Here is a 23275-nt window from a genome sequence, read left to right as displayed (position 1 = left end):
ACGTGCTCACGGTTTGGTCACCGAAACCTCAGTCGGAATCGGTCGACACACAAGAAACTGTGGTAAGTTACAACGCCAAGGACAAATCTTGACCTATCCACTACCTTTGGATCACTTGAGAAAAGCTCGAAAATTTTTGGAGAAACTAACATCATCCCATAAAAATTACCATTGGTACTGAAAAAAGGATACGAAATTCATCAATAATCCCAGACGGAAGGTTAAGAAAGCTAACTAGACATAAATTCACCGGAAGTGGAGAGCAGTGCGAACTGGATGCCTCGAAAAAGGGAAAAAATTTGAAGACTTTTATATGGTTAACTGTAAAACGCCCTCAAAACTTTATGATGATGAAGGACAATGGCAAAGATTAATGGGAAACTTATACACACAACGTTTAATATTCAGCTTGTGAGCTGTTGGGAAGGATCAGTATCAAATCAACTCTGTGTATGCAGAAATTCCTGCTTAGCTGGAGCGTTAAATGGTGATAGTCTTATAGTTCTTGTAAGCCAGTTACCTGAAGAAATCGGATTGTGTAAACTTGAATTCTCTCCTTATAACCTTAATATCAATCCTACTTATCTCTGTAGCTAGCAATCAATATACAGGGTCGTCCATTGATCGTGACCGGGCCAAATATCTCACGAAATAAGTGTCAAATGAAAAAATTACAAAGAACGAAACTTGTCTAGCTTGAAGGGGGAAACCAGATGGCGCTGCCATAGGTCAAACGGATATCAACTGCGTTTTTTTAAATACGAACCCCCATTTTTATTACATATTCGTGTAGTACGTAAAGAAATATGAATGTTTTAGTTGCACCACTTTCTTCGCTTTATGACAGATGACGCTGTAATGGTCACAAACGTATACGTACGTGGTATCACGTAACATTCCGCCAGTGCGGACGGTATTTGCTTCGTGATACATTACCCGTGTTAAAATGGACCGTTTATCAATTACGGAAAAGGTCGATATCATGGTGATGTATGGCTATTGTAATCAAAATGCCAAACGGGCGTGTGCTAAGTATGCTGCTCGGTATCCTGGACGACATCATCCAAGCGCCCGAACCGTTCGCCGGATAGTTACATTAATTAAGGAAACAGGAAGCGTTCAGCCACAGGTGAAACGTCAACCATGACCTGCAACATGATGCCCAAGTAGGTGTTTTAGATGCTGTCGCGGCTAAGCCGCACATCAGTAACAGACAAATAGCGCGAGAATCGGGAATCTCAAAAACGTCGGTGTTGAGAATGCTACATCAACATCGATTGCACTTCTACCATATTTCTATGCACCAGGAATTGCATGGCGATGAATTTGAACGTCATGTACAGTTCTGCAACTGGACACAAGAGAAATTACGGGACGATGACAGATTTTTTACACGCTTTCTATTTAGCCACGAAGAAACATTCACCAATAGCGGTAATGTAAACCGGCATAATTTGCACTATTGGGCAACGGAAAATCCACGATGGCTGCGACTAGTGGAACATGAGGGACCTTGACGGGTTAAATTATGGTGCGGCCTCCATTTTATCGATGGCAATCTAAATGGTGCAATGTACACTCCTGGAAATTGAAAAAAGAACACATTGACACCGGTGTGTCAGACCAACAACACTTGCTCCGGATACTGCGAGAGGGCTGTACAAGCAATGATCACACGCACGGCACAGCGGACACACCAGGAACCGCGGTGTTGGCCGTCGAATGGCGCTAGCTGCGCAGCATTTGTGCACCGCCGCCGTCAGTGTCAGCCAGCTTGCCGTGGCATACGGAGCTCCATCGCAGTCTTTACCACTGGTAGCATGCCGCGACAGCGTGGACGTGAACCGTATGTGCAGTTGACGGACTTTGAGCGAGGGCATATAGTGGGCATGCTGGAGGCCGGGTGGACGTACCGCCGAATTGCTCAACACGTGGGGCGTGAGGTCTCCACAGTACATCGATGTTGTCGCCAGTGGTCGGCGGAAGGTGCACGTGCCCGTCGACCTGGAACCGGACCGCAGCGACGCACGGATGCACGCCAAGACCGTAGGATCCTACGCAGTGCCGTAGGGGACCGCACCGCCACTTCCCAGCAAATTAGGAACACTGTTGCTCCTGGGGTATCGGCGAGGACCATACGCAACCGTCTCCATGAGGCTGGGCTACGGTCCCGCACACCGTTAGGCCGTCTTCCGCTCACGCCCCAACATCGTGCAGCCCGCCTCCAGTGGTGTCGCGACAGGCGTGAATGGAGGGACGAATGGAGACGTGTCGTCTTCAGCGATGAGAGTCGCTTCTGCCTTGGTGTCAATGATGGTCGTATGCGTGTTTGGCGCCGTGCAGGTGAGCGCCACAATCAGGACTGCATACGACCGAGGCACACAGGGCCAACACCCGGCATCATGGTGTGGGGAGCGATCTCCTACACTCGCCGTACACCTCTGGTGATCGTCGAGGGGACACTGAATAGTGCACGGTACACCCAAACCGTCATCGAACCCATCGTTCTACCATTCCTAGACCGGCAAGAGAACTTGCTGTTCCAACAGGACAATGCACGTCCGCATGTATCCCGTGCCACCCAACGTGCTCTAGAAGGTGTAAGTCAACTACCCCGGCCAGCAAGATTTCCGGATCTGCCCCCCATTGAGTATGTTTGGGACTGGATGAAGCGTCGTCTCACGCGGTCTGCACGTCCATCACGAACGCTGGTCCAACTGAGGCGCCAGGTGCAAATGGCATGGCAAGCCGTTCCACAGGACTACATCCAGCATCTCTACGATCGTCTCCATGGGAGAATAGCAGCCTGCATTGCTGCGAAAGGTGGATATACACTGTACTAGTGCCGACATTGTGCATGCTCTGTTGCCTGTGTCTATGTGCCTGTGGTTCTGTCAGTGTGATCATGTGATGTATCTGACCCCAGGAATGTGTCAATAAAGTTTCCCCTTCCTGGTACAATGAATTCACGGTGTTCTTATTTCAATTTCCAGGAGTGTATGCTGGTTTCCTACGTTATATTCTACCGATGTTACTACAAAATGTTACACTGCTTGGCAGAATGGCGATGCACTTCGAAAATGATGGATGTCCGGCACATAGCTCGTGTGCAGTTGAAGCGGTATTGAATAGCATATTTCATGACAGGTGGATTGGTCGTCGAAGAACCATACTATGGCCCGCACGTTCACCGGATCTGACGTCCCCGGATTTCTTTCTGTGGGAAAAGGTGAAGGGTATTTGCTGCCGTGATCCACCGACAACGCCTGAAAACATGTGTCAGCCCATTGTCAATGCATGTGCGAACATTGCGGCAGGCGAACTACATGTATCACATTGGAACAACCGAAATAAAATATTCAAACGTACCTACGCTCTGTGTTTTAATTTAAAATACCTACCTATTACCAACTGTACATCTAAAATTGTGAGCCGTATGTTTGTGACTATTACAGCGCCATCTATCACATAGCGAGAAAAGTGGTCAAGCTAAAACATTCATATTTCTTTACGTACTACAAGAATATGTAATAAAAAGGGGGGCCCTATTTAAAAAGAACGCAGCTGATATCCGTTTGACCTATGGAAACGCCATCTAGCGGGCCAACCATAGCGCCATCTGGTTTCCCCCTTCAAGCTAGACAAGTTTCGTTCTTTGTAATTTTTTCATTTGACACCTATTTCGTGAGATATTTGGCCCGGTCACTATTAATGGACCACCCCGTATAAGACACTATAATGGATTTCCAGTATGCTGGATTAATTGCAGGACAGTGACTTTCGTTAACCAATTCAATATAGAAACAGGAAATGGTGCAAGAATTGATAGTGAAGTCTGGAACTTTAGCTGTTTCTACATTGTCCACTCAAATTAATGCGACCACGTGTCAAAAATCTGAACATCCACATTTCATAACACGGACCGCAGCGAGACGTGCAGGAAGACAGTCGGTGAGGTTCTGGAAGGTACCGACAGGTACGTGGAGTCAGGGCGACTACAGTTCACTATTGGTCAGCTGTGATAGGTTTAATGAGTGAAGATCGATTCTGCGAAGAGCCCGATCGAGGTGGTCCCTCAGATTCTCGTTTGGGTTTAAATCTGGGAATCTGGTGGATTGTACGGTAGACTCATCCTGGTGCTCTTCAAACCACGCACATACACCGCGAGCTGTGTGATAGGTTGCATTGCCCTGCTGGTAGATGCCATCGTGCTGAGGAAAGACAAACTGCATGGAGGAGTGATCATGGTTTCCAAGGATAGAAGCGTACTTATATTGGTCCTTTGCTCCATCCAGAATGACGAGATAGCCATGGAAATGCCGCGAAAACATTGTCCAGTCCAGACGATGGTTGTAGGGTGTATGCTTTGGACGGTTCAGAGCGGTGCAGCACAAAGCGGCATTCAATTGAAACGGCCACCTGTGGCCACTCTGCAGAGTCGAGTTTCGATAATGGCGTGCAAATTTCAGCCAATGAACATAAGTAAGTACGGCTGCATGAATCAGGTGGCTGCTGCAGAGGCCAATACACAGCAACTTACGATGAAAGGTCGTGAAAGAGACACTGTTGGTAGCAAGGTCAGTCACTCAACAGTTGCATGTCTACTCACCCGTACAAATCTTCGAAGCCGTTGTTCACCCCTATCATCTATGGACCGTGGGGCAACACAGTTGCCTCAGCTCCACTTTCGGATAGTGCCATTTTGCCATGCGCGGTATAGTTAACCATGGTGGCATGCAAAAAGTTTACAAACGTAGCCATTTGGGAAATGCTTCCAATCATGGTCCGAAAGCCAATGATTATGCCCTTTTGAAATCAAATAAAGCACTCAGTTTCCGCATTACGACAACGATTGCACTCTTATCCCCCAAACTCGATTTGTATGCCACCCACTGCTCCTGCTGCCACCTGCCACCTGTAAGTAGTTGTCACCCGTTGACATCGAACATAGGCGGCAATTATGTTAATGCGACAGTACCGTGTATATTGAACTGAATACCTGTAGGAGCTACAGAACTGCTCATCTCACTGCAGGTGTAAAGGAAAAATGTACCTGAAGTTGCATGCGTCATCTTAATGCAATTACAGCTTTCACTGGTCGACAGTATGGAAATATGGAATAATGTCATACCATCTTTTGTAGGATACACGCAGAAAGGAACTATCTTCTTTGGACATACTCATGACCACGTAGTGAATCAAGTTACCGTATTTTTTATCGATGTGTACCGTCAAACATGTATGCAGGTAATGGTATACCACACGCTGCGTTGTAAGATTTGTCGTACGTTCTCATCGGCAGAGACTTGACTACTGCTCGCCTTTCTTTCGTAATTGATCCCAACCCCCACAGGATTTGCAAAGTTCATTGAACGCATTTCAATCTCAATCGGTCTTTGACAGAAACATTAAAGGCAACTACATAAAGCGGACGTCCGTATTCAAGCATGTGGCAAAACAGCATTGTTCACAGCGCCACAAAAAGCTGCACACCTTCAACGCACCAAATAGTGGACAGTAGCTGATTGGTGTGATGTAGTGTCGACCGACGAGTCGGGGGTTTGCCTCTTTGCGAATGATGAAAGGCGGCGTGTGCACTGCTGGCGTAGCGAGGCACCCACCCAGTGGTGTGTGTACGGTGTTTCAGTAGCGTTTTTCGCATCATGACCAGTTCGCTTCACTGTTTACTTAAAGCCGAATGTTTATTTCATTATTATCAGTAAACAGAGGTTCCTCTTTGTACTACATCTTCATGATGAGCATGCCGTGGTTCTTCGGAAGTGATTGCATCCGTGTTCACAGGGCGGAGCGAATTCGATGCTCGTTTGATTAACGCCTTATCGAACCTGGACTGTCCCGCATAATCACTCGATCCTAATACAGTACATTTCAGGAATGAAATTTTCACTCTGCTGCGGAGTGTGCGCAGATTTTAAAACATCCTGGCAGATTAAAACTGTGTGCCGGGTCGAGACTCGAACTCGGGACCTTTGCCTTTCGCGGACAAGTGCTCTACCGACTGAGCTACCCAAGCACAACTCACGCCCCGTCCTCACAGCTTTACTTCCGCCAGTACCTCGCCTCCTACCTTCCAAAATTGGCCGCGAAACGTAAAGGTCCCGAGTTCGAGTCTCGGCCCGGCACACAGTTTTAGTCTGCCAGGAAATTTCATATCAGCGCACACTCCACTGCAGAGTGAAAATCTCATTCTGGAAACATCCCCAAGCTGTGGCTAAGCCATGGCTCGACAATATCCTTTCTTTCAGGTGTGCTAGTCCTGCAAGCTTCGCAGGAGAGCTTCTGTAAAGTTTGGAAGGTAGGAGACGAGGTACTGGCGGAAGTAAAGCTGTGAGTACCGGGTGTGAGTCGTGCTTCGGTAGCTCAGTTGGTAGAGCACTTGCCCGCGAAAGGCAAAGGTCCCGAGTTCGAGTCTCGGTCGGGCACACAGTTTTAATCTGCCAGGAAGTTTCATATCAGCGCACACTCCGCTGCAGAGTGAAAATCTCATTCTGGAAACATCCCCAAGCTGTGGCTAAGCCATGGCTCGACAATATCCTTTCTTTCAGGTGTGCTAGTCCTGCAAGCTTCGCAGGAGAGCTTCTGTAAAGTTTGGAAGGTAGGAGACGAGGTACTGGCGGAAGTAAAGCTGTGAGTACCGGGTGTGAGTCGTGCTTCGGTAGCTCAGTTGGTAGAGCACTTGCCCGCGAGAGGCAAAGGTCCCGAGTTCGAGTCTCGGTCGGGCACACAGTTTTAATCTGCCAGGAAGTTTCATATCAGCGCACACTCCGCTGCAGAGTGAAAATCTCATTCTGGAAACATCCCCAAGCTGTGGCTAAGCCATGGCTCGACAATATCCTTTCTTTCAGGTGTGCTAGTCCTGCAAGCTTCGCAGGAGAGCTTCTGTAAAGTTTGGAAGGTAGGAGACGAGGTACTGGAGGAAGTAAAGCTGTGATGATGGGGCGTGCGTCGTGCTTGGGTAGCTCAGTTGGTAGAGCACTTACCCGCGAAAGGCAAAGGTCCTGAGTTCGAGTCTCGGCCCGGCACACAGTCTTAATCCGCCAGGAAGTTTCACAGTAGATTTGTTTGGAATTCTTTGGAACAGTGGGTGAAATGTGATAACCAACGTGCTCGTAGTTGGGTAGCTGTAACGGATCCGATCAGTAACAAGCGCGTTCAGCTGGAGCAACTTGTGGACTGCGATCCATGCCGATTTGAGGACATTGTCGAGTCTGGAGGTGTTATTGGGCGGTGTTTGCGTGACGCCACCTGGAGACCCCCAAATTTTTTAAAATTTTTTGGCCGGTGTACTTATTTACTAAGGTGCAACGAACTCCGTCTGAATAATAACAGAGAGGCAGGAATCCGTACCGTGAGGCAGGGCGGCGTTGACGACGGCGCAGACGGCCCCAGAGCAGAGCGCGGCCAGCAGGGCCGGCGCGAAGAGCGCGGAGCGGCCGATGCAGACGGCCACGGTGTCTCCCTCCCGCAGGCCGGACGCAGCCCTCCGCAGCGCCGACAGCTCCGCCGCCGCCTGCCGCAGCACCCAGTCCGCCCGCCACTTCTGGCCCAACACCACCTGCCCCACGCGACACACTCGTAGTCACAATCAGCAGGAAGTGGGCATTATTATCGTGTGGGGGGGACAATATGATCGTGTTGAACTTCTACAGATTTAGCTGGGCTCGCACGTTCCGCAAGGGACGTAACTTCAAATACCCATCCATATTACGAGGAAACTCTTGAAGCTTACTAAATAAAACAAACTTTATTAGCATTCTACAACGTTAATCTTCATTTATGCATATTTGGAGCCCTCTGCCACTAGAGGTTTCCTAATAGTCGCGTGTAGCATGATGACGTGACGGCAACTACGTCGGCAAGTGACGAACAGCTTGCTGTAATCGAGTTTTATGATGTATCATGCAGCGTAACGTGCTGTGACAGTGCGAGAGAGAGACAGACAAAGATATTGTTTATTACTCTGTGGCGGTCAGCGCTCGCATAATTATTCTTAGGAGATAGAGCTTTTGTTCTTCTTAAGAGTAAAAAATTTTAGGAGAGGAGAGCCATTCATGTGATGTAAAAATCGACGCCATTGAGAGTTTTTGATTCACATTGTAAAATAAATGTGTATATCGAAGGAAATCAGTTAATAGAACAATAAAATATTGTTCATTTCAAGAAGATACGTGTTGTTATACACCCAGCGATAATTTATATTGTGATTTACTAATAAACACCAGCTTCAGAACAGTTCCGACGGGAGCGTTCAGTTCTAGTGAAATAGTTCGATGTTTTCTTCGGAAAAGAAGTCACTTCATGGATCATTCAAATCCACAATAGTACCTGGACATTTGTCAGAACTGAAATCAATCTGATTGCTATGCAACAGAGCCCCGAAGAATATTTCACGGTACTTTGGTTACCACTTTCAGCTCCACACGGTATCTGCAGCATCTGGAGCAGATTTCTACAACAGCGGAAGCGTGTAATCGCTATCAGTTTCACACATCGCCCTGTGTACGCTGTATGTATTTACCCACAACAGTGAACATACAGTTAATCTCACACATACGAAGACAATACTAGGTGGTGTGGGGAAACATTTCAGTATAAAGGCCCTGTAAACAGTAATTAGCCTAGTAGTAGTAGTGGTAACAGAGCAAAAAAAATTATTTTTTTTCAAAGCAGTCTTTATAGTTTCCACTCCGTAGCATTCGTCCACTCATCGAGAACCCTGTCCTTCAGCATGATACTGCCACACCTCACGGTAGCGCTGCGACACTCCTTGCATTCACTATCATCGATCATCCTCCATACAGTCATCAGGCGGTACCATCCGATTTTCATCTGTTTTCATGTACTAAAGAACACCTTGGAGGACTTAACTTAGATAGTGACGAAGCGGTGCAAACAGAGACGAGGCTTTGGCTCCGTCAACCAAGTCAAACATTCTACAATGACGATTTAAAAAAAAAAAAAAAAAAAAAAAAAAAAAAAAAAAAAAGTAACTCCCCTTGGGAGAAATCTGTTCGTTGCCAGTGTGACTATGCTGAGAAATCAATACATAGACACGAAGAATAAAGATGCAGAATGTTAGTAAGGTTTGTTTTATTTAAAAAGCTTTAGCAGTCTTCACATGCAAAATTAGTTAGCATTACATTTCAGTGCGCAGTCGTACATTTTCTGTGGTTTCCCTTAATCTTTTAAGGCGTATTTGTGGATGGTACCTTCCGCAAGGATGAGGCTGATATCCTTTCCCAACCTGCTCCCCTCGTCTTGGCTGGCACGTTACACACTAATCTTTCTTTGCACAGAAGATTTTTCCCTCAGTTTAAAATCAGGCTGTAATGGCTTCGGTTGCACAGCTTGAGGCTGCAGTGGATAGGCACCACTGTTGTGGGTCGGCCGTGGGGATCCAACGGATGTCCAACACTTCCGAGTCCTCCGATCGGTCGTCACCGGTGGCCAACCCACTCACCTGTGGTCGAGTTGGAGGTCGCCCCGGGGCGAAGCACGCGGCGAAAGACTTCCCAGGCGGCCGAACGTAAGGACTCCCCGGTCTGTCTGACAAACAGGTTCCAGGTGCTGTCTGTGGCTGACACTGTCGCTGAGCCGGATGATGTCGCCTGTCCTGTTTCAGAGGAAACCACTCAGCCTGCTAGATCCGGACATTCGCAAAGGGTGAGACTGTTGGTAGCTGGGAGCTCCAACGTTAGGCCCATTATGGGGCCCCTTAGGGAATTGGCTTACAAGGAGGGTAAGAAAACCAATGTGCACTCATACCGGGTGGAGTCATTCGAGATAAGGAGAGGGTCCTCCTGGATGCCATGAAGAGCACAGGGTGCAGCCAGCTGCAGGTGTTTGCTCACGTCGGTACCAATGATGTGTGTCGCTTTGGATCAGAAGAGATGCTCTCTGGTTTCCAGCGGCTAACACAAGTGGTGAAGGCTGCCAGTCTTGCTTGCAAGATGAAAGAAGAGCTGATCATTTGCAGCATAGTCGACAGGACCGATAGCGGACCTCTGGTACAGAGCCGAGCGGAGGGTCTGAATCACAGCCTCAGACGATTCTGCGACCGTGTAGGCTGCTGATTCCTCGACTTGCGCCAAAGCTTGTTTGGATTTCGGGTTCCGCTGAATAGGTCAGGTGTCCACTATACGCAGGAGGCGGCCACACGGGTAGCAGTGTCTGTGTGGCGTGACCTGGGCGGTTTTGTAGGTTAGAGGGTCTTGGCAAAACACAAGAAGGGCTTCAGTCACAAAGTGTGCAGGCTGAACACAGGAAGAACATAGACACAAGAACCATTGATATAACAGTTGTAAATTGTCGTAGCTGTGTTGAGAAAGTGCCAGAGCTCCAAGCGTTAATAGTAAGCACTGATGCTCAAATCGCTATAGGCACTGAAAGCTGGATAAAGCCGGATATAAGCTCAGCTGAAACTTCTGCGAAGAACCTAACGGTGTTCCGAAAAGATAGGCTAAACACGGTTGGCGGGGCCGTGTTTGTTGCTGTTAGAAGTAGTTTAACTTATCGCAAAAATTGAAGTAGATACTTCTTGTGAGTTAGTATGGGCAGAGGTCATTGCTGGCAACCGGAATAAAATAACAATTCGATTCTTTTACCGACCTCCCAGTTAGGATGATACAGTTGCTGAAAGGTTCAAAGAAAAATTGAGTTTCATTTCACACACGTACCCGACTCATTCAAAAATAGTTGGTGGTGACTTTAATTTGTCCTCGATATGTTGGCGAAAATACATGTTTAATTCCGGAGGTACGCATAAAATATCATCCGAAATTGTACTAAACGAATTCTCTGGAAATTATTTCGAGCAGTTACTTCATGAGCCCAGGCGAATAGTAAACGGTTGTATAAACACACCTGACCTCTTACCATCAAAACCGATATAGGTATTAGTGAACACAGGGATGTCGTAGAGAGACTGAATATTGTAATCCCCAAATCCTCGAAAAATAAGCGAAAAATATACCTCTTCAAAAAAGCGTTTAAAAATTCACTTGACGCCTTCCTGACAGACAATCTCCACTCATTCCAAATTAATAAGTGTAGACTAGATGTGGCTTAAATTCAAAGAAATAGTATCGGCAGCAATTGAAGGGTTTATATTAAATAAACTAACAAACGACGGAGCTGATCCTCTTAGGTACACAAAACTGGTTAGAACACTGTTGCAGAAACAACGAAACAAACATGCAAAATTTAAACCGACGCAAAATCCCCAAGATAGGCGATCCTTTACAGAAGCTCGAAACTTAGCGCGGAGTTCAATGCGAGACGACTATAACAGTTTCCACAACGAAACTTTGTCTCGAAACCTGGCAGAAAATCCAAAGAGATTCTGGTCGTATGTTAGCGGCAAGAAACAATCAATGCCTTCTCTGTGCGATAACAATGAAGATACTATCCAAGACAGTGCTGCCAAAGCAGATTTACTAAACACAGCCTTTCGAAATGCTTTCACAAAAGAAGACGAAATAAATATTCCAGAATTCGAATCGAGAACAGCTGCCGGCCTAAGTAACGTAAAAGTAAATATCCTCGGAGTAGTGAAGCAACTCAAATCACTTAATAAAAGCAAGTCTTCTGGTCCAGAGTGTATACCAACTAGGTTGCTTTCGGAGTATGCTGTAGCATTAGCTCCATACTTAACAATCATATACAAGCGTTCACTCGACGAGAGATCCGTACCCAAAGACTGGAAAGTTGCACAGGTCACACCAATATTGAAAAAAGGTAGTAGGAGTAATCCACTAAATTACGGGCCCATATCGTAAATGTCGATATGCAGCATGATTGTAGAACATATATTGTGTTCGAACATTATGAATTACCTCGAAGGAAACGGTCTATTGACACACAGTCAACATGGGTTTAGAAAACATCGTTCCTGTGAAACACAACTAGCTCTTTATTCGCATGAAGTGCTGAGTGCTATTGCCAAGGGATTTCAGATCGATTCCGTATTCCTGGGTTTCCGGAAGGCTTTTGACACTGTACCACACAAGGAGCTCGTAGTAAAATTGCATGCTTATGGAATATCGTCTCAGTTACGTGACTGGATTTGCGATTTCCTGTCAGAGAGATCACAGTTCGTAGTAATCGACGGAAAGTTATCGAGTAAAACAGAAGTGATTTCAGGCGTTCCCCAAGGTAGTGTTATAGGCCCTTTGATGTTCCTTATCTATATAAACGATTTGGGAGACAATCTGAGCAGCCGTCTTCGATTGTTTGCAGATGACGCTGTCGTTTATCGATTAATAAAGTCATCAGAAGATCAAAACAAACTGTAAAACGATTTAGAAAAAATATCTGAATGGTGCGAAAAGTGGCAGTTGACACTAAATAACGAAAAGTGTGAGGTCATCCACATGAGTACAAAAAGAAACTCGTTAAACTTCGGCTACACGATAAATCAGTCTAACCTAAAAGACGCAAATTCAACTAAATACCTAAGTATTACAATTACGAACAGCTTAGACTGGAAAGAACACGTAGAAAATGTTGTGGGTAAGGCTAACCAAGGGCTGCCTTTTATTGGCAGGACACTTAGAAAATGTAACAGACCTACGAAGAAGACTGCCTACACTAAGCTTGTCCGTCCTCTTTTGGAATACTGCTGCGCGCTGTGGGATCCTTACCAGCTAGGACTGACGGAGTACATCGAAAAAGTTCGAAGTAAGGTAGCTCCTTTTGTATTATCACGAAATATGGGAGAGAGAGTCACAGAAATGATACGGGATTTGGGCAAGAAATGATTAGAAGAAAGGCGTTTTTCGTTGCAAAGGAATCTTCTCACGAAATTACAACCACCAGCTTTCCCCTCCGAATGCGAAAATACTTTGTGGACACCGACCTGCATAGGGCGGAACGATCACCACGATAAAATAATAGAAATCAGAGCTCGCACGGAGAAACATAGGTGTTCATTCTTTCCGCGCGCTATACGAGATTGGAATAATAGAAAATTGTGAAGGTGGTTCGATGAACCCTCTGCCAGGCACTTAAATGTGATTTGCGGAGTATCCATGTAGGTGTAGATGTAGAAACCGGTAAACTCTTTATTCTTCAAAAAGGTTAACCCTAATGTATAAAACAATTTCAAACATTTTGTGACTTTACAAATGAGTTACTGCGTTAACATTTGACGTTAAGCACATAAAGGAGAAAAAATTTGGACTAAATTTCAAATTACGCTTAATGTTTGTTGGAAGCTGCCAAGAGTTCTCGTTGTGCACTACTGGATTACACACGCCGGTAATGTGCAATTCCTTTTTAACCAAAGCTAATTTGTCAAGAATCTCAATGTTTATGAACGCTTTCATGCCGGTGTGGTCATCGCAGCAGAATACTGTGTGAGGGGCCTAGGTTCGATTCCTGGCTGGTCGGAAAATTTCTCCTCTCGGGGTCTGGGTATCGTGCTTTCTTCGTCTTCATTTGATGCTTATCACGCACAACAGACAAAAAAACAGACTCATCGAAGAGGCGACAACTAAAAAAGATTTGCACCAGTCTATCGGTCTATCCGGTGGAAGGCCCTCGTCACTCGACATTTCTTTTCCTGAACTTTGTATCCTACAATGACATATCTTGCAGGTACACTCAGTCATGTATGTAGATACTGCCTCCAAAGTGAGTTACTAATAGAGTTTGTAATAAATAACTGATAAAAGATAATGGCCTTCCTCATGCTGAAGTTTTGCTGCATGAACGGTGAAAATGTTATAAGTGATAAACATTTTTCCTTTCATCATTCTGCAGGGGACGTCAGCGAGAATATGTTTTGTAAACGTTTGGAATTATATGTAAAGTTAGTGGGAAGTCGCGAAGTGCTCTCATTCTTAAATATTGGATAAATGAAGTTCGTTGTTAGTTACGCTGCCTCAGGACAACCATACAGTTTGTAACTGTTGTACTTTCCTTACTGTGTTCAACTTTTAACATAAGAGAACACCTCTTAAGGAGCAGATTATTACAGCATTTTAAGTTTTTCAATTCAGCCGGTTATTATTCGACATATTGAAAATCAAATTGATGTTGCCCCTGGAAGCCATTCCATAGGCAACCTACAATTGATATCTGGCTACGTATTCTAGAGCAATCTCTCAGTTGTATATATATCTCTCAATATTCGTAAATTGCACATGTAATCGTTGAGTCCATCTGTAGTGGGCTCCAGAAATAGGGTAGACTGAAGTGGATCCTTGGTGACTGTAATCAGTCTTGACGATACTACAAGAACGGTGACAGGTGCCCTACCCATTCGCCTTAACCTGGTAACTGTGTCGTTGAATACTGATGCCTGCAGCCCTCAAGCGTACTGCCAATCTTTCCATCACCGTTCTTTGTCACAGAGCAACATTTTTAAAAACAGACTTCCAGTACTGACAAATACACTGCTTCTTTCAACTACTACCAAACAGGACTCCGAGCATAATGTCGATATTTGAAGGCCCGATCATTGCCAGCAATTTTTTTCCTTTCTTTTTATCTTCTTATTGACAAATTAGGATCATATAATAACCTTAAATCCACTACTTTCTTATTGTTTCCTATTTTTCCGGTACTCCTGTGTCTTCACCACATGATGTCTTCTCTACAATAAAATTGTAGGTTATTCGAGCAATGAAATGCGAGAAGTAAGTAGCACCCACATTCAGAGGCTATCAGCAAACCTCAACCTTAGTTCCAGAATAAGTATTTGCATTTAATGAAACGTTTCTGATAAGCTACTGCTCACTAGCCTCTTTTACAATAGATTTCTTCAACCCGTTCTTGGATGTAGTTTACAACAAACAGGAAAAGAAACAAACAGCTCTTCCATAAATAACAAAACAACATAATATACTGAGTACTGTTCACTTATTTATTAAAGTGGGAGGATTCCCAAAAAATATTGAAAACAAGAATAAATTCGTGTCACATCGTGAAACCAACTCAAGGCAAACCTGCTATTATGAAGCCCCAAGATTGAGAAGCCAAATCAGCCTTGATAGCAGGCATAAAAAGTGTATGAGATAACACATATATTGAGAAATGGAAATACAATATCCTACATACATGAATCTTAAATGAGCTGCCACAGTTATAGCTTAGACAGGTCTTTATTGGCTTTAGAACATACTGATAAAGATGGTGTCTGGTTTCAAAAACTACGAATTCATCTTAACGTGACTTGCTGAAAAGCATCTAAATAGTCTCTACAAACATCAATATCTTCTTTTTTTCCTCTTTTCATCTTGTTCTAAATAAATGAATTAATTAAATTCAAGGGTTAAATAAGAAAGTTTTCTGAATAAATGGCATGTAAAATGGTCGAACGAAGCATCAGCGGGTCAACGTTTTCAAAATACCACGTAACTGCGTGTACTTTAGCTCTAATATTTTACAACTTAATAATAATAATTAAACGATTCGTCATCAGGATGGCTAGTGAAAAAAGTAATTTTTTGCTTTCTTTTTAAATGTTTGTGGATGTTATACGGACGGAGCACGAACTCGAGTTGGATAAGGGTAGAGTACAGTAGTGAAGTGTTCTTAAGTTACTTTGAAAATCCACCCAGGAATTTTTCCTTACACCTTTTGCTAAAATACTGCAAATCTAAATTTCAGCAGGTGTAAACAGTAGGTTATTGTGTCTTCACTATGAGAAGTTAGTCGAATTAACTTCTTATTAATAAATTCCATATCATATACTAGGGCAAAGTGATGGCCCACAGAAAAGAGACTTTCTCTAGTTCGCGCCCCAACATTCAGTATCACAGTTCCTAGTACTCAGCATATGGCTGAGCATTTGTGATATCTGCAGGGGAGCAGAGACTCAATGGCTAACTGAAGCTGTGGCGTAGCAGTATTGGTTCCCACGGTGATTAATAATCTGACTCAAGTGCAAGTGTTTTCACTTGTCACACTTGACTTTGATCTCAATACGAACTATTATCAACATCAAATAACAAATTTAATGAGCTTAAGAATTATAGAGCTTTAATGTGATCAGGGCGAAGCGGGAAAAAATGAAACATGGAAAGGAAACGATTACGTTACAACTTCGCGCAGATCATTAGTGACAGAACATCACCTCTGTAGGTCTCGTAGATGAGAAAGACAACTTTTGCAGGGTACTTCAGATAATTCAATAGATATGATTTAAAGAACTAAAGGACAGGAATGTGGACCAGGTTTCTTTTTTAAAAAAAAGGAAAAGAAGACGTCAGTATCTCAACCATACGGAGGACTACTCCTAAGTTTATGTTGATGGCTGTAAACTCACCATTTCTGAAAGGGTTCTGACGTTCCCGATAATTTCTAATACCATCTAGAAGTTTCCTGAAAGACATACACTGTAAATTCTGGATTTACGAGGGCAATTCGTTTATTAAAGTCCAATCGGCCGTGAAAATCCTATGAAGCTTTCCACAGATGTTTTGGACAATGTTTGCAGTATGGCCGTCGATCGCTTCACGTCTCTCTGCTCGGTTCTGAGCACACAGTGAGCACGCAAAGATGTCTAGAAAATAATGTAGCCCGTGAAATAAGAGTGAAATGGCTCTGAGCACTATGGGACTTCATATTTGAGATCATCAGTCCCCTAGAACTTAGAACTACTTAAACCTAACTAACATAAGGACATCACACACATTCATGCCCGAAGCAGGATTCGAACCTGCGACCGGAGCGGTCATGCTGTACCAGACTGAAGCGCCTAGACCCGCTCGGCCACACCAGCCGGCAGATATGAGTGACTGATGAAAGATTTCACCTGATTTCATGTAGCCCACATAACGTAAATGACATGCATTCCCTTTTTCATGACAATTCTCGGATGCTCACTGTAGATACACTGAAGACGTCCTACAGTGTTTTCGATGCGGAGTGTTTGATCACCCGCCATTCAACCTTGATTTGGGTCCTTCAATTTTCATCTTTTTACTCACATGAATCGCTTGCTATGAAGACAGCATATTGGCAGACTAACGTAGAAAGCACAGGTGGCAGCCTTCTGTGACAGGAATATTGGAAAGTTGATACAACGCTAAGACAAACGCCTGAGTGAGGCTGCGACTATGTAGAGAAATAGCTGGAAGGTGTAGCTATTGCCAATAAAAAAATTTGTTTTTCACTGTGGTTCCCATTTCACGGCCGATTTGCCCTTAATAAATGAACAGAGCTTTCAGATGTGCGCGTGTGGTTCGTCCGCGCACCGACCTGCAGGACGCGGTCTCCGTGGGCGGCCAGCTTCTGGACGAGGTAGGGCGCCAGGGGCAGCTCGGCCCGCGCCAGCTCCTCCTCGGTCAGCGGCGGACCGCTCAGCACGTGCCGGCCCTCCTGCTCGCCGCTGCCTGGCGTGGCCATGGTGGGCGACTACTGGCGACAGCACAACGCTCACCCTACTGGCTGCAGTTGTCGTCTTATCTCGTGCAGTGCACACATGCATTGATAACGCAAGTGAGCTAGGGTTAACTGCTGCAGCGGCAAAATTTCTCGAGTTTCTGCGCTGTCGTGAGTGGAAAAATAAGAAAGAAATGAAATCACGTTGCCAGCTGTCTGAGCTGAACACGAAGATACACTACTGGCCATTAAAATTGCTACACTAACAAGAAATGCAGATGATACATGCGTATTCATTGCACAAATATATTATACTAGAACTGACATGTGATTACATTTTCACGCAATCTGGGTGCATAGATCCTGAGAAATCAGTACCCAGAAACACAACCTCTGGCCGTAATAACGGCCTTGATAGCCCTAGGCATTGAGTCAAGCAGAGCTTGGATGGCGTGTACAGGTAGAGGTGCCCTGCAGCTTCAACACGATATCACAGTTCATCAAGAGTAGTGACTGGTGTATTGTGATGAGCCAGTTGCTCGGCCACCATTGACCAGACGTTTCCAATTGGTGATAGATCTGGAGAATGTGCTGGACAGGGCAGCACTCGAACATTTTATGTATCCAGAAAGGCCCGAACAGGACCTCGAACATGTGGTCGTGCATTATCCTACTGAAATGTAGGGTTTCGCAGGGATCAAATGAAGGGTAGAGCTACGGGTCGTAACACATCTGAAATGTAACGCCCACTATTCAAAGTGCCGTCAATGCGAAAAAGAAGTGACCGAGACGTGTAACAAATGGCACCCCATAACATCAAGCCGGGTCATTCGCCAGTATGGCGATGACGAATATAAGCTTCCAATGTGGGTTCACCGCGATGTCGCCAAACACGGATGCGACCTTCATTATGCTGTAAACAGAATCTGGATTCATCCGAAAAAATGACGTTTTGCCATTCCAGCACCGAGGTTCGTCGTTGAGTACACCATCGTAGGCGCTCCTGTCTGTGATGTAGCGTCAAGGCTAACCGCAGCCATGGTCTCCGATCTGATAGTCCATACTGCTGCAAACGTCGTCGAACTGTTCGTGCAGATGGTTGTTGTCTTGCAAACTTCCCCATCTGTTGACTCAGGGATCCAGACGTGGCTGCACGATCCGTTACAGCCATGCGGATAAGATACCTGTCATCTCGACTGCTAGTGATACGAAGCCGTTGGGACCCAACACGGCGTTCCGTATTACCCTCCTGAACCCATCGATTCCATATTCTGCTAAAAGTCATTGGATCTCAACCAACGCGAGCAGCAATGTAGCGATACGATAAACCGCAATCGCGATAGGCTACTATCCGACTTTTATCAAAGTCGGAAACGTGATGGTATGCATTTCTCCTCCTTACACAAGGCATCACCACAACGTTTCACCAGGCAACGCCGGTCAACTGCTGTTTCTGTATGAGAAATCGGTTGGAAAATTTGGTTCAAATGGTTCAAATGGCTCTGAGCCCTATGGGACTTAATATCTGAGGTCATCAGTCCCCTAGAACTTAGAACTACTTAAACCTAACTAACCTAAGGACATCACACACATCCATGCCCCAGGCAGGATTCGAACCAGCGACCGTAGCGGTCACGCGGTTCCAGACTGAAGGGCCTAGAACCGCACGGCCACACCGGCCGGCGCTTGGAAACTTTCCTCATGTCAGCAGCTTCTAGGTGTCGCCACCGGTGTCAACCTTATGTGAATGCTCTAAAAAGCTAATAATATGCATATCACAGCGTCTTCTTCCTGTCGGTGAAATTTCGCGTCCTTAGCATGTCATCTTAGTGGTGTAGCAATTTTAATGGTCAGTAGTGTAAAGATGTTTGTGATGTGACAGTAATGCGACAGTCATCATCAATGTTTTGAGACACAATGGAATAACAGACATTGGCAGTGAATCGGCACTGATTTGTCGCTGAGGAAAGTTTGAAAATTCGGGATTCGAACCTGGGTCTCCTGCGCTGACCACTGAGGAATGTAGTTGCCCTCGCCCACTATTATTACTTGCTGCATTTCGCCTCTTCCGCAAAAAGGTCAGGCCTACTGTGCAACCACACCGAAGATATCAATGGCTGTCCTCGCCTCAAATGTGTGTGTGTGTGTGTGTGTGTGTGTGTGTGTGTGTGTGCGGTGTTATATGTGGTGTCATTTTTCCTTACATACTTTAAATTCTTTTAGGTATGCGTCATCTATGTAACAAATTGAAGGCTGTTTGTTGCAATATGCGTTTCGCACATTCGATTGATATACTATGCTGCTATATTACATTTTGTCGTGCATTTCTATTGTTTCTTGGGTTAAAAACAACTTTTGGAGCGCTAAGTTCGTAATTTGAACTTATCGTTCGGTATTACTTACGATTTCCAGTGCTGTTAACTCATGCGTGCGGTCCTAGAGATGTATTCGCTAGTTTCCATACTCCAGCTGGCCGATTTCTGGCGTTCTTTCACTTACATTTCTCACATTGCATATCTCACTTGCACACAACCAGCACCAAGTGACTGACTCGTTTTGTAATACAAATGCTGTAGCGTAACTGTTAGTAGAGAGAAGTACCATCAGTGATGCGAGAACTGCGCAACTAACGCCTTTAGTCACCTAGGAGATGTGTGATATTTTTTGATGTGAAGAACACGATATCTGACATAGCGGAAAATGATGGCAAATCCGTTGTAACTGAAAAAAGCGTACTTTCGAGCATTGGCGACAGAAGAAAGGTAGCCTGGGGAGGGAGAATGGTGGAGTGGGGAGCATAGTATAAAATCGTGATCTTTGGTATAAATGATTTTTTCAGTTTAGAGACGTGCCTTGCAACAACAATTAAATTTTGTAGGTTGCAAAAGGTCGGTTGTGTCTTGGCTTTATCGCCACACTGTGCATGATACTAGTTGCATTGTACAATAACCAGTACGCTCCCCACTACCCCAGTAATCAAATATTAAGTGTCTTTTTAACTTTGTAGGTCATATGTTAGCACGATAACGGGTCTGCTCCTTTACATAGTTTATTCATGAAATCAAGGGAAGTGGTCACGACATCTGTAACTTAATGGAATTGTCGAGGTCCAAGAAATTTAACATTTATTCTAGTGCAGATTACATACGCTAAATCCCATTCTCAGTATTGTAATCTACGAACTCCCTGTTTAAGGAAACACCAGGCTTAAACAATACAGCTTACAGTCATTCATGCGTCGGAGAGCGGATGGCAGATGCCTAAAGGTTCGTTATATGACTCAATTACTCACACATTTCCATAGACATAACTACTCTGATCACTTTGCCGGTAAATGTTTACATCCAGGAGTGATAGTAGTACACTACTGTCAGTCAGTTGGTTATGGTGAGGGGGAGGGGGGGGGGGCGTAAGTGCCCTCTCTTATTTCAAGTCACCCGTCCCCACCCGCCAGCGCTTTTGCCTTCAATGAGATTTCATCATATTTTGATAACGTATTTCTGAACTGCTTCTGCAAACACACCATCCGAAACTATGCTTGGTCAATGGCGAAAAGTATCACGCTTGTTCATAATAAATAAATAAGTTGCTGCGCTATTTCATATAGTTTCTCTGCACATTGCACAAATTTACGATCTCTTCTACAGTAAGTAAACATTACCCACTGCGCTACTGTCCAACAGTGAACTCGGCCACAACTGAGGTTGAAGTGAACCAATGTAAATTGGTAAAAGAACTGCGACGTCATATATCAGTTAAACCGATTTTTTTTCTCTCTAAGTGGGTAGAAGTGTATGTTCCAACTAACAGGAAAATCACCAAAAAGGCAGCTATAATTTTTGAGTTTAATTGTCCGTCGTGATCGCTATGATATCATTATTTTTTTAAAAAAAAATAGGTCTTAATGCGTTTCGATCACAGTCATCATCAGAATCTGTCAAATGAACGGAACAAATGAGAAGTAATGTAAATGGGATGAAGACGTACCACATTTAAAATCTCAATACAGCGCATATCATCAGTTAAACGTACTCTTTGGACCTTAACTAGTGTTGTCCAGTGGGGCACCTGCACTTATCTGACAGATTCTGATGATAGAAGTGTCCGTAATGCGATCAGGTGCTCATTTTTTTAAAAAATACCAGCGATCAAGACAGACAACTACATTGACTACTGGTAGAGATCGCGGACTCGTATAATGATTTTATGTCATTTATAGACAAAACTATAATTTTCTCATAGTCATTGACGGAGCTCTACTTAAAATACTAAAATAAGAGAAAATATTATGTTGATAGTTGCGATGTTTCTACTATAAATAAGTTTGTCATCGACTAGTATCGCATACCGAGACGTGGTTGTAACCACTGTATTTGAATAAACATTGACAGCCTAAATCGCAATTTCCTTTATTTGTATTTGTGGCGACAATTTTGCTTTGTCATAACCAAAATTGAGTCACAATAGTTTACTGTAGTACATTGTGGCTCAGAACAAAAACTCCTTGTATAGGCTGGGTACATTAACTTTGGTCAGATGCTGGTTTGACAAACAAAATTGGTCACTATCAATAAAAATAAAATTCATATTTACACTGTTAGAATTTAGTCTTTTGTAAATCAAAACCTCCAAACTTCCGTGTTTTTTTCTCTACTGCAGTAGAACAAACTACTTGAAATGTTATACAATGTTAGTTTTCTCGTTTGTCTCTTACTAGCAGTCAGTTGTCTACTGAATGTAAGTGCACCCAGAGAGGGATCAAACGAAAAGTGCAGGATATATATCTTTTAAAGTTTTGTCTCTTTGTATCCCTCTTACTCCATTGTAGATAATGTTCTCCTGGTACCTTCCGAGTTCCATAACCAAGTGTTAGGCTTTAATGGAACTGCTGTACCTGTTCATGTCGCCAGAGTGACGTCTGAGCGTGGAGCAGTGGTTCAAGTGTACACAACTGTTGGCCGTCCAACATTTACGTCATACTGGCGGCCCGCCGTACCTTTACAAGTTTTCAGAAAATGGTGATAGTCTTACCAAGGTATGATGATTCTATAACAATCTTGAACATTTGAGAATTGATTGACCTAACAAGACGCTCAGGTTACTAAGCACAATGTATATAGAATGAGGTTGTTGTAAGGTGTACAATATCATATTAACGACAAAATGTCTTACGCGAGAGCTCTGTGAACTGTAACACATTCTAAACCTTTAGTGACGAAGCTCTCAAATCACACATTTACAATGGCATGTTTTCTTATATTTGACCTCATACTAAGAGTAAGAAAAAGTTAATTTAAGGATGGCCCAGAAAACTCAAAGTGAACATAGCTGTATGCTGTGAAACAAAACTGATTATCATCCTGATACTTTTTGGTACACTCCTGGCATGTGCATATCAACTTTTCCATGACATTAAATAATCATGTACTATAATCTTGAGGATAGACAAGGTTTTAGTCCCATGTGTCCCCATTACCCTTCTTGCAAGAGGGAAAGAATCTTAGGTCAGGAGAAATTTTGAATCTCCACTTGGTACTGATCTGACTAAATGATAAAACTGTGAATCTTCATGTCCATTGTGAATTTGAATAATATCCTCTTGGGCATCAGGTTTCATCATTTTCAATCCACATTCAAAGTTATGTATCTTAGTGTCCAAAAAGATCTTATTGAAGTTGACCGACTAATTACGATCAAAAACTACTGTTCGTTCAACAGTTTGTGTCTTTGCAGAAAGAAAGTCCACAGTAAAAGATTATTGAAATTTATTTCGTATCACAGTTTTCTAAGCCATGTTATCTGCATCAACACGGATAACGTTAGAGTTTGTGATGCTTTGTGCAGGGTTAAAGGACAATTATGTTTCTTAACTTAATCCTAATCCTGTTATACCCGGTGTTGTTTCCAGTCCCTAATCGAGAACATT

At 44.0% G+C, this 23275-nt stretch overlaps 1 protein-coding gene across 2 annotated transcripts in view; it reads right to left on the bottom strand.

Annotated features, from left to right (window-relative positions):
- Nucleotides 1–17515, bottom strand: part of LOC126339944 (uncharacterized) — an 86726-nt gene extending 69211 nt beyond the window's left edge. Inside the window, exons 1-2 of one of the 2 annotated variants that reach the window (XM_050001674.1) lie at nucleotides 17227–17515; nucleotides 7369–7576 (exon numbers count right to left, since the gene is read on the bottom strand). In XM_050001674.1, coding sequence (XP_049857631.1) covers nucleotides 7369–7576; nucleotides 17227–17373 — 355 coding nt within the window. In that variant the 5' untranslated portion in view covers nucleotides 17374–17515. The remainder of the gene's footprint in view (nucleotides 1–7368; nucleotides 7577–17226) is intronic. The other variant, XM_050001675.1, reaches the window with a different exon arrangement.
- Nucleotides 17516–23275: the final 5760 nt, after the last annotated feature.

This window comes from Schistocerca gregaria, chromosome 1, assembly GCF_023897955.1.
Source record: "Schistocerca gregaria isolate iqSchGreg1 chromosome 1, iqSchGreg1.2, whole genome shotgun sequence".
Classification (NCBI taxonomy): Eukaryota; Metazoa; Arthropoda; class Insecta; order Orthoptera; family Acrididae; genus Schistocerca; species Schistocerca gregaria.
The sequence above is the reverse complement of the archived record's forward strand: the minus strand, read 5'-3'. Positions and strand labels throughout refer to the sequence as shown.